A 14,703-nucleotide genomic window follows, 5' to 3' on the forward strand; every position below is an offset into this window, starting at 1 on the left:
CTGTCAATTTTGTGGTTACAATTTACTTGATCAGTTGCTGGTAAACCTAATTAAACATTTTGTTTGCATATAATGTTTCGATGATTTTATCATATTTATATAATATTATTAAATTTAAAAAATGCAGTCTTATTTTAATGATTGGACTTTTCATTTTATACGTAAATATAAATATAAATATAAATCTATCCATAGAGAGATTATGTGAACTTCATAAATGTCCTGCATGCTATGGCATTTCTGAATGTAATTATATTAAAAATATAAATATTACATTGGACGATATATTTTCTTTAATTAATTATTTATTTGGAGTAAAAAATGTTTTTATGGGAAAATATTTCGAAACCAAAGTTGTATTGAAAAAATTAGCACATACGTCAGAATTGAAAGCATTTGATGAAATGCTTTGCGAAAATAAGAATTTACAATTTCTTTGTAAAAATGATTTGAAAATAAATAATCACAGTTCTCAAGTTGATTTTTATGAACTAGTTAAAAGAAAATTAATCTCTAGTTTTACGCAAGATGATAATAGTCTTTTAAGGCTTTGTCCAAGTGATAGAAATATAGATACTCTTTTTCATAATTTATATGCTAAAAATAAAGAATTGGAATCAAATAATTTTTATATTAATTTGTGGACATTGGTGACGATTAATCCAGAACCACTTTTGCTTCAGGTAATATGAAGTATATGTTTAATTAAAAATATATAGTACTTTGTAGTTTTTAGATATTACCTGAAAGCAAAGGATGGCCAGTTCCAAAATATTTAGGCTCTTGTGGAAGAATTATTGTTGAAGAATATGTAGGATTACCAATTATAACTTATTATGATGCACCTTGGATTTATAGAGCAAAGATAGTTTCAAGTCTTTTAAATGCTGCATATATGTTTACGTTTAAGAATAAAGATTTCGGATTTTATTTGACTGATATTTCTATAGATAACATAGCAATTAATTCAGATGGCATTGCCAAATTTATTGATTTAGAAAATATCATTGTTGTTGATAAAAATATATTGGACAAAGGTAGTATATATAAATTTTCATTTTATAGAGTAATATTTTTCTTAAATAATTCTCTTTGTTAGATTCATAATTTCATATATATTTTAGATAAATCTGCAACATGGTATAAAATACAAGAGAATACGATTGATATTAATTGCTTAAATTGTTTTCCCTTCTCTTCTATAGATATTTGCAATCATCAATTAAGTGATCACAATTATTATGCTATTTGTCGGGTATGTTTATAAGTAATTATTTTCTAGATAATTTTACTGATTCAAAAATTTATTACAGTAATACAATAGAAATATATAGATGTATAGTAAATTTTTAAATATTGCTGTTTATTATTTTATAGATCTTATTGTCACCAAAAACTAGTGATACTTTAATTCCTGGTGGCTTTTTACATGACATACCTAATAATATTTTACAACAATATCCAAATTTGGAATATTTAATAAAGCAATGTGCTGTTTATGATCAATTACAGAATCGAATTAATAAAGGACAACATCTTAAACTACTGTTAGATACTATCATAGAAAAAAATAATAAAATAGAGGTATATAATTTTATATAAATATAATTAAAGAATTTTATATTTTATTAAATAAAAATAATAATTTCTACATTATGTATTTTTATTATATCTTTATGATTGTACTCTTTTTAATTATTGAATACAGTAATAGAAAGACATTAGAAAAATGTAATATATAAAATAAATATATGTTATAATTATCTATTTATGAATGTACAAACGTTCGTTCATTCTATTGTACATAAATACTATCATTTATTTTCATAAAAAATTTTATTAATCACATACATATCAATTATAATAGCTTTTATTGGTTTTCTGATGGAGGTTCGGATTTAGTAATAAATGCCTGCAGCATAGTGATTTTTTCTTGTAATTCTCTTATTGTATTATCTTTTTTGACAATATCATGTTTTAATTTCGCTATTACTACATCTTTATCTTCAGTTACATTTTGTAATAGTTCATCTGTCGATGGCCTTTTATTAGGATCTTTTTGTATTAATTGGCAAATTATATGAGCCTATACAATTGCAGTGTATTATTTATAAAGATAGGAACATATATATAAAAAATATAATTTTAAATTATTCGAAGGATTTCAAATTTTACTTACCCATTTTGGGTGATTTTTAATTAATGATACTGGTAATTGGTCTTTTTTCAATTCATCAATAATACAACAAAGCTCCATTTGTGTTTTTGTATAAATTAATAGCTCTAACAGAACAATTCCTATACTGTATATGTCACTCTGAAAACACAAAAACGAACAGATGAAAAAATAATTATAATTTATATATTTCATATTTATTTAGTTCTATATAAGATCTATCATAAATATATTTCTCTTCATTTGATTATTATACCTTTGGATTGCATTTTCCTTTCAATTGTTCAGGTGCTGCATACATATGTGTACCAAATACAGAATCATGATCTTTTCTTTGCAACGGGCAAGCTAAACCAAAATCCCCTAATTGGATTTGAAAATGTGCTGTTATGAATATATTGCTTGGCTATAATTCAGAGAAAAGTAATATTTTAATATCTTCTTATTTGATGCATTAGTATATTCATTTTACCTTTATATCATGGTGTACCATTCCAAGAGAATGTATATGATCTACACCTTGAAGAATTTGTGTAAATATTGTAGTAATTGTTTGTTGTGAAGTAGAATCATCTCGTTCCTTTAACCACTGTTGTAACGTTTTATCACAAAGTGCCATTTGAATATATAAAGTTGCATAACAAGGGTCCTAAAATAAAATAATTTAAGTAAAATTTTTATCAAATTTAATATATTATTATATAAACATATGTTTAGTATTACTTAATAATACTAACCACTCGTGATTTATATTGATAAATTTGATTGTTAATATCACTACTAGATTCATCATTTGAGTCACTAACTATATAATTGGCATTACTTCTTGAATAATCATTATTACTTTTACTGTTATTACTATTTCTAAATGATACAATATCTGAAGTATCTTCTGTACTGGTTGAACTACTTCGTTCGATTATTCTTTGTCCTATAATATTAGTCAATGAATTGAGTTCAAGAAATCTTTCATTAATAATATCGTGACTTATTATATAACCACCTGCACTTCCACTCACATGTTTTTGAGCATTGTTCTCTATGTGAAAATACATACCAGTTTTGTAAAATGCTTCTTTATCGGATTTTAACGAAATATCTTGTCCGCAGTTTTCTTTACTGTTGCTACTATTAGAAATCAATTGACTATTGTTATTAAAATTATTATTTTTACATGATTGATGAGATATATTTCTTCTTGCTCTATGTTTTGAAAAATGGCTCTTGCTTCGTTCATTCTCTACATTTGGTAAACTTGGAACAGTGGTTGTTACTAATGTAGGCTCTATCCAAGCAGTCTTATAAGCAACTATATTCATATGATTTAATTTGGCAAGACTTTTGACTTCTTCAAGGTGTTGCTTTATAGTACTCACATGTCCAGATTGTACAATTATTTTTTTCACTGCATATTCAATACCATCCAGACGATGTAATGCTTTATATACATTACCAAATCCACCACCGCCAATAAAACTTATTTCATGAAATTCTCTACGATAGCGTGACCATTCAGCCATCAGACAACTATATCATAAAGTTTGATAATTAACATTAATAATTTTATTGCACTGTGCAACACATTTAGATTTAAAAAAAATTAAAAAATGAATGCTAATTTACCTAGGAACATTCAAAGGATGTTCACTGCCAGTAGCAGTGCGTGCAAGTGCAACTAATCTGTATAATGCATGTTGAAATTGACCTCTAATATCTTCCAATTCCATTGAATTATAAGAAGTATCAATTAGTCCTATTTCATGAAGCCTATCACATATCTCTGCAAAATCAAATATAATTATATCATAAATTATAATGCATTTTTATAATATTCTTTTCATATTATTTATTTTATAGAATATTTTTATAAATTACTAAAATAAAGTTTATTCCTTCGAACAGTATCGCCTTCAAACATTGTACATATCTGTTTAATTAGTGATTCAATTAGAAGACTAATAGAAGAAGTAGCTGCAGGAATAATTTGTTCATTGTTTTGAGTTTCAGATCTGCTGTCCCATCGAATTGTTGTCTTGGTATTATTACCTATTATAAAATATTCTTCATTTTATAATCAATTTATACATTAAATTAAATGTATTAGATAAAATTGAAAGAAAAATTATTAACATTTCTTCAAGTATAAACTAAAAATAAAGACAACAAAATATCTCGAAATTCATTAACTGAAAATATTAATATAAAAGTTAATTCGAAGAATATTATTCTACGAAAGATTTAAAAATGAGCGGGCTAATGGAGGTTAAGTTATTTACCTCTGTCAAATTTTGTTATGGTCATTAAATTTGACCAGGGATTATTATCTGGCACTGCTTTACGTTCCATATTTTAACCATGGATAAATATCTCTTCAAAAAATATTTATTTTACGTTTTATTAAACGATTACATTCTGGAACAAGAAATTGCAATGCAATGTCTAAAACATTACAAGAGTTGTTGGCCCGCCAATAATGATTTTATTTAAATTCACTATTGTCAGATACGTGTATCTGAAACCTTGATTATCAATTGCATTCATAATAAGTTCAGCATAATATCACGATAACATAATAAATATTGATAAATAATAAAATCACATAATAATAAAATCATACCAATAAATAATATTAAACATATTGGTTCCTTTATTGTACTTACAATGAATTTTTATTATCAGCCAATTGCAGCACAATTGCAGCCATTAATTCCCCAAAATAGGCGATCTATTTTCCTGATAACTTTTCTTTTTATAAGCGATACATTACTTTTTTCTGTTTATCTTAAAATAAATTATTATGATATATATATATATATATATATATATATATATATATATATATATGTATTTACAGATTTACTTCATTCAAGATGAATGGAAAGTGTTCTTTACATTTGGACAAACTTTGTATAGTCATTATTTCAGAATGCATAGTCATTACCTAAGGCGATTTAGAATCCATAAAAAAATGTAGAATACAATTACAAGAATGACAGCGCTTGGAAATCATATATGTATATGATTATTATGTTATCTTCAGAAAACACAGAATGCTGAAACATTATGAAATGGATCTCAACAATTAGAAAAAATCTATATAATTATAAAATATAAATAATTAAGAAAATATTACTTTAAGAATTAATTTAGATATAAAGGTAATTGTACATTTTCTTGAAGCATTTCCTAATAATAAATATATGTATTATATTACACTTTAACAATCCATAACATAATATTACTGTAAGTTATATTACAACCTATATGATGAAATGAGCAATATTTATAAATTTGTTAAATTATTTTAAAAACTAGTAATTTTATTTTGAAATAACTTCCTAATGAACACAAATAGTAGATTCACCAAAGTACTTCAAAATCCTTAGGTCCGTATTCAAGATAAAATTGCTAATATATAAGAGTTTCTCATGTAATAATATAGAATGTAACAAATATCAAATTGTATTAACATATAGAAATATGTATATAATAAAAACGTTTTCAAGGTAATTTAACAAAAAAAGTATTAATAAAACTAAATTAAATTAAAATCAATGTTACTTATTCACTTCCTACTTCGTAACAACTTCTAATTTCCCCTAAATTTCTACTAGAAATGTAAAGTATGTCTATCTCAAAAGCAAATCTACGTAACAAGATCAGACGATGTACGATTTTAGTAAGTTATATTCTCCTGTTAAAAAATCAAAATTACAGGTACCGCAAAAATTTTCCCGTAAAACTGGAGTGCTAACAGGATCACATGACGCTCGAAGAGGAGGCACATTCTCGCGTACTATCCCTTGGTAAGTCATATTCTTCTGTTCAAGAATTCAAATTACAGGGACCGCGAAATTTTTCCCGTAAAACTGGATTTGTAACAGAATTATAGAACTTGCCAAGAGGTGGCACGCGAGAATGTGCTACCTCCTGGTAAGTTATATTCTCCTGTTCAAGAATCCAAATTACAGGGACCGCGAAATTTTTCCCGTAAAACTGGATTTGTAACACAATTATAGAACTTGCCAAGAGGTGGCACGCGAGAATGTGCTACCTCCTTGTAAGTTATATTCTTCTGTTCAAGAATCCAAATTATAGGAACCGCGTAAATTTTTCCCGTAAAACTGGAATTGTAACAGGATCACATGACGCTCGAAGAGGTGGCACGCGAGACTGTGCCACCGCCTTGTAATTTTTGTTCTCCTGTTCATAAATCCAAATTACAGGTACCGCAAAAATTTTCCCAGTAAAACTGGAGTGGTAACAGGATTATCGGACTTGCGAAGAGGTAGCACGTTCTCGCATACTACCTCTTGGTTAGTTATATTCTCCTGATCAAAAATCCAAATTACAGGGACCGCGTAAGTTTTTCCCGTAAAACTGAATTTGTTACAGGATAATATGACTTCCAAAGATGTAGCATGTTTTCGCGTAGTATCGCCTGCTATGTTATAATGTGCTGTTCAGAAATCCAAATTATGGAAAGCGTGGAAAGTTTTCATGCAAGTTTTAATTTGTAACATGATCATGTGTCGTGCAAAGCGGTGGCACGCGGAATTGTGCCGTCCATTGCAGGTATGTTAAATTTTTTTGTTCAAAAATCCTCCGTGGAAATGTTTACCGCCCATTTGAATTTGTAATAGGATTATCACATGCCAGGCAAGAGAGTTGGTTGGAAAGTCAGTTCCTGAAATGTATACTAATATATCCTGTTATAAGTTTCGAATCACGGATAGAATGCGAAAATTATTTCCCGAAAGTTTGGGTTTGTAACAAAATCACAAAGATTTTCAGGAAAGTAGTAGTAGTAGAGAAGTATGGCACATAAAAACGATTATTAAGTAAAGAAATTTTTTTGTTTAGTTGGTACGATTCGAAATCGTAATTGACGTTGTAATTCGTACGCATGTGTTATGCCACTATATCCAATGTTTTCCTTTTGTAATGAAGCTTAAAACTCCTATTTGTGTTAAACTTTTCTTATTTTCGAAAATTCTTTTCTTGTCGTATTTATTTTATTTCTCACGTATTTTATCTACTTCTGTTATTTTAGTTTTAAATTATTCACATTCTTGTTTATTTTATTCGTATTTTTGTTATTTTCGTTTTCTTTAAATAATATATAGAAAGTACATTGTATTCGATAATTATACAGATATTTGCTATATCGTATGAACTACATTTTATTATATTACAGTATAATACAATACAAATTAAAATATAAATAGTATGTAAGATACTGTAATATAAAATATAATATTGAATTGATCGGAAACTTCGTGCCGATTTTGTCTTTATGCCATCAATCAAAAATCGGCATGAATTTTTCGGACAACTCCATACAATTTTTTATATTTTACAATAATATGTAATTTTATATAATACAAAATATATTTTATTAGATATGTATTATTTTTTTAAGTACAAAATGTTTTAATGTTTTAAAAATTCTTAAACATATATTTATGAAAATATCTATAGAAAGTACCTAATAAAATAATTAACTTTAACGTAATTAATATATCCATATATATTAGTAAAAAACTGATTTTTTTAACACTCTTAGTGTTATTTAAAGGTTGTATTACGTTGGAAAGTATAATAGTATAAGGTATGGTAGTAAATTAAAAAAGTTTTTAATAAAAGAGTTTTTAATATCTAATGAACAATAGTTTCTCTCTTTTTATTCAACTAATACCACTATTGTTACATGTTCTTATTGTAATCCGAGAATTTTTGCGATAGATTTCACGAAGAAAATTTATGGCTGCAGTAATCTCATCTTCTTTTTATTTTCTTATTTCATCTTTAACAATTCATAATACGATTCCATATTATTCTTTTCCAAGTACTGCTCTCAATGTAGTGAAATAAGAGAAAGATGAAGTTAAGTACTGAAAATACATCCAACATATATTAATATTTTTATTGTTATTAACTTTTCTATACATATTTGTTATACAATAATTAAAAAGAGATAAGATTTTAATTATAAATTGTATATTTACTGTAGCATAATATTGAAGACACAATGGTATTTTCAGTTTCCCAATATGAATTGTTTCAAATTTTTGCGATCTGATGATACATTGCACAAGATTTCTTCTTATACGAGGATTACATTTCAACCAGTTGGAATTATATACATCCCAGGAGATATTACTGCTCTAGACAAAATAATACAAAGTTCTATGATGAATATAACCACAAGCACAATAAATTTGTATGTACATAATATTTGTATGTACGTAACATTGTATATAGATATATACAAATATATGTATATATATATATATATATATATATATATATATATATATATATATATATATATATATATATATAGCTGGAAAAGCTTACTGTATTTATTAAATTATCTGCGGGCCAAGCAGAAATCAGAAGTTCTGTACTGGCCACACACACAATGAAGACATATTGAATCTTCACTGCCATTGGTTGTTGCTATTGTTAAGAAAAGAAATTAATTATAATATATAAGTAATTTTATATTATACATATATATATATATATATATATATATATATATATATATATATATATATTGTAATATTAGTTTTTTTATAATAAAATAATACGTATATGATAGGTAATAAAAGATAATATAAAAAAAATATTATATTACTGTTCTTTAGCTTACATCGACGATATTTAAACCAGCAAAGATAGTACCTAATGTAGTTGTTAGTACGATAATTAAAATCAAATGCAAAATAACATTTTTAGTCTCAGATGCATACCTGAAAGATGATCAGGACTTTTTCCTTAAGCAATACAATGTCATGTTTGCGTTTATTACCTGAGTATTTCCTGATGTTTCTTTAAGCAAAAATTCAATTCTTCCACATTTCTAAATTCTCTGATATCCTTTGATAAAACTTCGAATTTTGCACCGATATACCAGAGAAGAGCAGCAAGTAGACAATCAATACACATGCCAGTCGAGGCTTGTAAACCTGCTAAGGTTTGATGAAGAAAGATTATTTCACGAATTGGTGAATAATTCACAGAAAAAGGATATTTAGCATTAGTCGGAAATCTTTGGGATGTGTATAGTGGACTACAGATAATGACGATTGCTGTTAAATAACATAAAGTCGTGTAAAGTGTGTGAATGTATTTGCATTTATCTATGTATCTTTCAAATTCAACTTTTTCCCGACTAGTTTTAATTTTGCAAGAGTTTTCAAAGTCGAAGAGCAAAGACTGAAAAAGGAAAAAAAAAATTATATAATTAGAAAATTTTTAATGAATTAGTGATTATATCAGTGGTACAATAAGTCATACATATTTTATTTCTTTTTTTTTTTTTTTTGTTTAATATTTCGAGTTTGAATAACATATTCAACAAATATTCTTTTATAACGAGACATGAAGATAGAAAAATATTAAATATATATTTAAAAATTATAATTGATTATGTAATTAAATAAGTTCAGAATAATAATAGCACATGTCTTTTAAGATTACAATTGACTTAGGCCACTTTTATAATCACCAGCTTTATTAATAAGAAGACATACGACAAAAATTGATTATGATAACTTACTTGTAATCGAGAACGTTCAAGACGGCAGAATATCATTTTAAAAGTGATCTGTGTGACAGCACAAGACAAACAGATCGACTTGGTCATGCCAATGGAATCATTACGATTCTCATAAATAGCATTTATCAATGGAAATAAAAGGAATAAATTGTTGATAAAAAGGACGTACCAAGAGAATTCAAATAAAATGATATGAGAACGTTTTGCCTTTGGTGAAGGTGGCCAACAGGCAGATAAGATAACACTGGCTTTTAAAAAGAGAATAGCCCTTTCTGCAGGTATTTTAAACATCGTTTAAAACTCTTCTTGTTACAACGTTTATAGAAATACTACTTCATTTCTCTCATGATACTTCCTTCTGTGAAGGGAAATGATTCATTAATAATCTTCAGACGAGTAGATTGAAAGACTGACTGACTGATACGTTAACTCCTCTTTTGAATAAATCATAATTTCCTTCCAATGTTTCACATCCAATCATTTGCTTTGAAATTATATCTTTCAATGATAATAAGTAAGTACATACGTTAGGTGTACATTTGTATTGATTTTTTTACTTTAAGTACAGACTATCGTCCATCGTGAAATATTATTTTACTTTATATGGAAGAAAAGAAAAAAGGGTTGAACCTTCATCGAGTTTCCCTTTACATCGAGTAAAATGTATTGTTAGAGAGCGAATGGAACGTAAGAAAGATATATTAAAAAGAAACACTTCTGTGTGTATTGAAGAAAAATTATTGGATTATATACGATCTGTTTTAACTTATATATAACGTAAGTACTTATATTTAAAAGTACGTAAGAAAAATATTGCTTTCTTCATTATTCATGATATTACTGTGTACAATTTTTTTTCAATTATGATAATAAATAATATTTTATTGAACTATTATGTATATATTGCTATAATGATTGATGTAATATCAAATATTATTTCTATGTTGAAAAACTTTCATAAGAGAAAATTTCTTTTATGAAATTCCTGTGTCACTATCACTGAGCATAGCTCGTAATGCGGTGAAGTACGAAAACGATGTTGATAAGAACTGAAATTATATATAACATATTAAAAATCATTTTATACTAATTCTATATATGCCTATATAATATTTGACAAATTATTGATATATATATTTTTTTTTAATATTATACACATTAAATATTTCATTCTTTTCTTATTTAAATGTTCATACCGATGCATAATATTGTAAGGATAATGGTGGAAGTACGCTTCCTATACGAACGCTTTCGGCTTTCTGCGATCTCAAAATACATTGTAACAATGTTTTCCTCGTTTTTGGTTCAACTAATAACCAATTTGAATAATAAACACCCCAAGAAATATTCGAACTCTGAAAGAAAATGAAACAAAATATTTTACATTATTTTAAATATTATATATATATATATATATATATATATATATACGTGTAAGTAAATAATATAATAAATAAGTAAAATACCATGGTAATTAGATTGTCTGCTGGCCAAGCACAAATAAAAAGTTCAGCACTTGCACTAATTACTATAACAACGTATTGAATCTTAACGATTAATGATTGTTTCTGTCATTAAGAACATTTTAAAAATTAGTTGATATATAAGTAAAATTATAAAAATTGGAATTACTTACACTGACGATATTTAAACCACCAAAAATAATGACTACGTTCGTCGTTGTGACGATAGTTAGGATCAAATACTTCACTACATATTTTACTTGCTCTGTATATCTAAAACGATTCTATTATTAAAATTACGTTAATATAAATATTATTTATGTTATTTACTAAGTTTACCAAAAATTTTTGTCAACTTAGCACATAATTAATTTAAATAATGACTTTTCAAATTGTTATTTTCATTTACTTAAAAAATAGATAGAATTTTTTAATAGACCTGATCATTCGTTAAATTACCTAATAATATCTTGATGTTTTTTCAAGCAAGTATTTAGTTCATTCTCATTTTTAATTCTTTTCAATTTCTCTGCTAAAATTTCATACTTAGCACCAACATACCAAAGAAGAAGAGCAACTTGACAATCGATAGTCAAACCAGCAGAAGCTTGGAATCCAACTAAAGTTTGATGTAAAAAAATGATTTCTTTTATGGGATGACGTTCTGTTTGAAAGGGATATTTCGCATCAGTAGGAAAATTCTGATTAGTATATAAAGGACCACAAATGATGATGACAGCAGTCAGATAACAGCCCATTGTATAAGTCACATGTACAAATTTGCATCTTTCAACAGTTCGTTGAAGTATCGATCTTTCTTGATCGTCAGCATTATTGCAAAAATTGTCCATTTCAAAGAACAATCCCTAAAACAAAATTACTAAGAAATCAAAATACAAGCTATGTATAGGATTTAATCAAAAATTCATATTCATTTCGTACTTGAAATTGAGTACGTTGAAGCCGACAGAATATCATCTTGAGAAGAACTTGAACAACAGCACAAAATAAGCAAATAGATTTGCTCATGACGACGTAATTATCTCGTAAAACATAAAGTGCATTTAACAATGGAAATAAAAGAAACAATCCACTCGCAAAAAGTGCGTACCATGAGAAATCAAAAATAAGTATTCGAAATTTCGTTGCTGTTGGTGATGGTGGCCAAGATGAAGCCAATCCAACGCTGAGCTTTGTAAAGAGAAAAGCTGCTTCTGGCGACGCCTTCAATAACATTGCGGTTCAAATAAAAACCTTTAGTGATATGAGAAAAGGGATCTGTACTATTAACAAGTCACGAATTACTTTTATATTCTTCCTTTCTTTTTTTTTTCCTCTTCTTTTTATAAGAACCTCTTTCTATTCGATTAAAAATTCTTATCAGCTGATAGTCTAATCTATTCCTCTAGGTAGGTATATATTTTCAATAAATAGCATTTCCTACTGTTGGCCTCCTCCACAAGCTAGGAAAGGGTTTATATCGATTAATAAGTTAAAACTACGTCTGTTGAGAGTACTATGTAATCAACGTGTCGTTAGTTCTATACAATTACCCATTGCGAAAGAGGGTACTTTTATATGGAAGTAAAATATCGTTTCATTCAACGTATCAATATAAGTACATACTTGTTTCTTTCTTTCAGTTTATGGATATGTACGTATGTATTACAAGTCTAGTCTGCAGTGTGCAAGATATCTTCGGAATAAAATGATCTGAAGTTATGTGAAGGAAAATACAAACAAATTGATAAAATGGACGAAGAGAGAAAAAAAAGTAAGTATAATTACGTTTTAACGAGACAAGAAAACGTCAAATTTTATTCTTCTATCATTTGTCTCATTGTCATGAAATAAGATGAAATTGTGTAAAAGAACTGTAAAAGAAAAAAATAGATATATTTAGTTGAAATTTTCAAATGAATTTTTCCTAATAAATAATATTTGAATATTGTCTCTTACATTTGCATAATATTCGAGAGTTAAATTGGGAAGTAGACCACCCATTGAAATCAAAATTGGTTTTTGACTTCTTACTATTATAATGCGTACGTCGGTTGCCATGTTGGAAGTATCTTCGAACCATTTTGAATTATATGCCGATGTCGCGAGTTTCATACTCTAAAAAAATGATTTATAATTATTATTAGTTATACACAAGAGATAAATTTATAACAATATATAGAAATCAAAAAAATGTTTATACCGTTTCTTTTAAATCATCAGCAGGTAAAGCTGTAACATATAATCTTTGATAGCTAGCAATCATCATGCAAATAAACTGTAGCTCTATGTTTATTGGTTCATGCTGTAAGAGCAATGTTTATTCATACCGACCAATTAATTATCTTGCTGATTAATTAATACAAATAAAATTAAAATATTTTTATAAGTTTTATATAACGCACGTGTAGGAGCGAGAATGTCGCACCAATTGCAGTTGCGCCCATCGTCACGTTCGTTTTGAATAATAACATTTCAATAACTTTTTGTGTTTCGGATATGAAACTAAAAATAGAGCGAGAGAGAGAGAGAGAGAGAGAGAGAGAGAGAGAGAGAGAGAGAGAGAGTAAGAGAAAGATTAGAATTAAAAATCATGGCCACAAAATAAATGAATTATAATTTGTACTTGCTTTAATATCTTCTGATGTTCCTTAGCGCAATTTTTTATTTTATATTTGTCCGTAGCATTTTCAAGATTCAATCCTAAAATTTCTAATTTAGTAGCAGAGTACCACATCAACATTGCAATCATAAAATCCACACAAACGCATAATGCAGTTTGAAAGAGAACAATTACGTCCAAAACGTATATTGGAATTAAAATGAATAATGATTTTATATCAAATGGAAACATAGCATCGCCAGGGACATCATTTTCCGCAAAGAATGGAGTAAAAGAAAATGCAAAGGCCGCTAGAACATTTGATATCGCCATTGTTGTGGAGATCGATGAATGATCTATATATTTTTGCATGATGGCTTCCTCCTCGATATTGCAATTATTAATAAATTCTTTCACTTCTTCCATGAGTTTCTGTTCAAGAATTTCATTTTATACATTTTATAAGAAATTATTTTATATTTAAATATAAAATATTTAATTTAATGAAATAAATCAAATAATATTGAAATATAACGAAACAAAGATTTCCATTACCTGTAAATTAGTCCTTTTGAATCTGCATAAAATTAAAGCAAGTATAACGTCTATGAGAGTAGCTGTTTCGCATAAAGGTTTCATTAAACTAGCAACGTCCTTTTTATTTATATGATAATAATCGGCATAAAATAAAGTCAATAATATTAGAAATGCATTTAATACTCCTAAAATCCAACCAACATCTCGTAAGATCATTTCAAAACGTCCTGCTTTCTGAGATCCCGGCCAAGTACTGGTAAAATTTCCAGTTAAATTTAATAAACGTAGTATTTGATTTGGTTTGATACGAAGTAGTATCATAATTGAAAATTTTTCAATAACTATCAAAGGAACGATA

At 27.1% G+C, this 14,703-nt stretch overlaps 5 protein-coding genes across 7 annotated transcripts; 1 reads left to right on the plus strand and 4 right to left on the minus strand.

Moving 5' to 3' along the window:
- The first annotated feature begins 46 nt into the window (after positions 1-46).
- LOC124428576 (divergent protein kinase domain 2A-like) lies at positions 47-1,651 on the plus strand. The gene is made up of 4 exons (XM_046972811.1): positions 47-683; positions 737-1,037; positions 1,125-1,255; positions 1,378-1,651. Exons 1-4 carry the CDS (start codon positions 81-83, stop codon positions 1,600-1,602), a joined length of 1,260 nt encoding a protein of 419 aa, XP_046828767.1. The 5' UTR covers positions 47-80; the 3' UTR covers positions 1,603-1,651.
- A 166-nt stretch (positions 1,652-1,817) lies between these two features.
- Positions 1,818-4,936, minus strand: LOC124428575 (eukaryotic translation initiation factor 2-alpha kinase 1-like). Of its 3 annotated transcripts, none has more exons than XM_046972809.1 (9): positions 4,837-4,936; positions 4,453-4,588; positions 4,052-4,222; positions 3,800-3,956; positions 2,914-3,703; positions 2,649-2,825; positions 2,433-2,582; positions 2,180-2,317; positions 1,818-2,086 (listed from the first exon to the last, which is right to left on the minus strand). In XM_046972809.1, the coding sequence occupies exons 2-9, from the start codon at positions 4,520-4,522 to the stop codon at positions 1,871-1,873; spliced, it is 1,869 nt and encodes a 622-aa protein (XP_046828765.1). In that variant the 5' UTR covers positions 4,523-4,588; positions 4,837-4,936; the 3' UTR covers positions 1,818-1,870. The 3 variants fall into 3 exon arrangements, with proteins under 3 accessions (XP_046828765.1, XP_046828766.1, XP_046828764.1); XM_046972810.1 differs by lacking the exon at positions 4,837-4,936 and having other exon boundaries at positions 2,914-3,107; positions 3,234-3,703; positions 4,453-4,765; XM_046972808.1 differs by lacking the exon at positions 4,837-4,936 and having other exon boundaries at positions 4,453-4,768.
- Positions 4,937-7,862: 2,926 nt separating this feature from the next.
- On the minus strand, positions 7,863-10,034 carry LOC124428791. The gene is made up of 5 exons (XM_046973287.1): positions 9,744-10,034; positions 8,994-9,400; positions 8,537-8,638; positions 8,185-8,343; positions 7,863-8,070 (listed from the first exon to the last, which is right to left on the minus strand). Exons 1-3 carry the CDS (start codon positions 10,032-10,034, stop codon positions 8,620-8,622), a joined length of 717 nt encoding a protein of 238 aa, XP_046829243.1. The 3' UTR covers positions 7,863-8,070; positions 8,185-8,343; positions 8,537-8,619.
- Positions 10,035-10,717: 683 nt separating this feature from the next.
- Positions 10,718-12,477, minus strand: LOC124428792 (odorant receptor Or2-like). The gene is made up of 6 exons (XM_046973288.1): positions 12,149-12,477; positions 11,666-12,072; positions 11,380-11,479; positions 11,210-11,311; positions 10,940-11,098; positions 10,718-10,792 (listed from the first exon to the last, which is right to left on the minus strand). The coding sequence occupies exons 1-6, from the start codon at positions 12,440-12,442 to the stop codon at positions 10,718-10,720; spliced, it is 1,137 nt and encodes a 378-aa protein (XP_046829244.1). The 5' UTR covers positions 12,443-12,477.
- Positions 12,478-13,023: 546 nt separating this feature from the next.
- Positions 13,024-14,447, minus strand: LOC124428793 (odorant receptor 67c-like). Its single transcript, XM_046973289.1, has 6 exons — positions 14,364-14,447; positions 13,837-14,240; positions 13,612-13,711; positions 13,410-13,511; positions 13,166-13,324; positions 13,024-13,080 (listed from the first exon to the last, which is right to left on the minus strand). The coding sequence occupies exons 1-6, from the start codon at positions 14,445-14,447 to the stop codon at positions 13,024-13,026; spliced, it is 906 nt and encodes a 301-aa protein (XP_046829245.1).
- Between the last annotated feature and the right edge of the window lie 256 nt (positions 14,448-14,703).

This window comes from Vespa crabro, chromosome 13 (assembly GCF_910589235.1).
Source record: "Vespa crabro chromosome 13, iyVesCrab1.2, whole genome shotgun sequence".
NCBI lineage: Eukaryota > Metazoa > Arthropoda > Insecta > Hymenoptera > Vespidae > Vespa > Vespa crabro.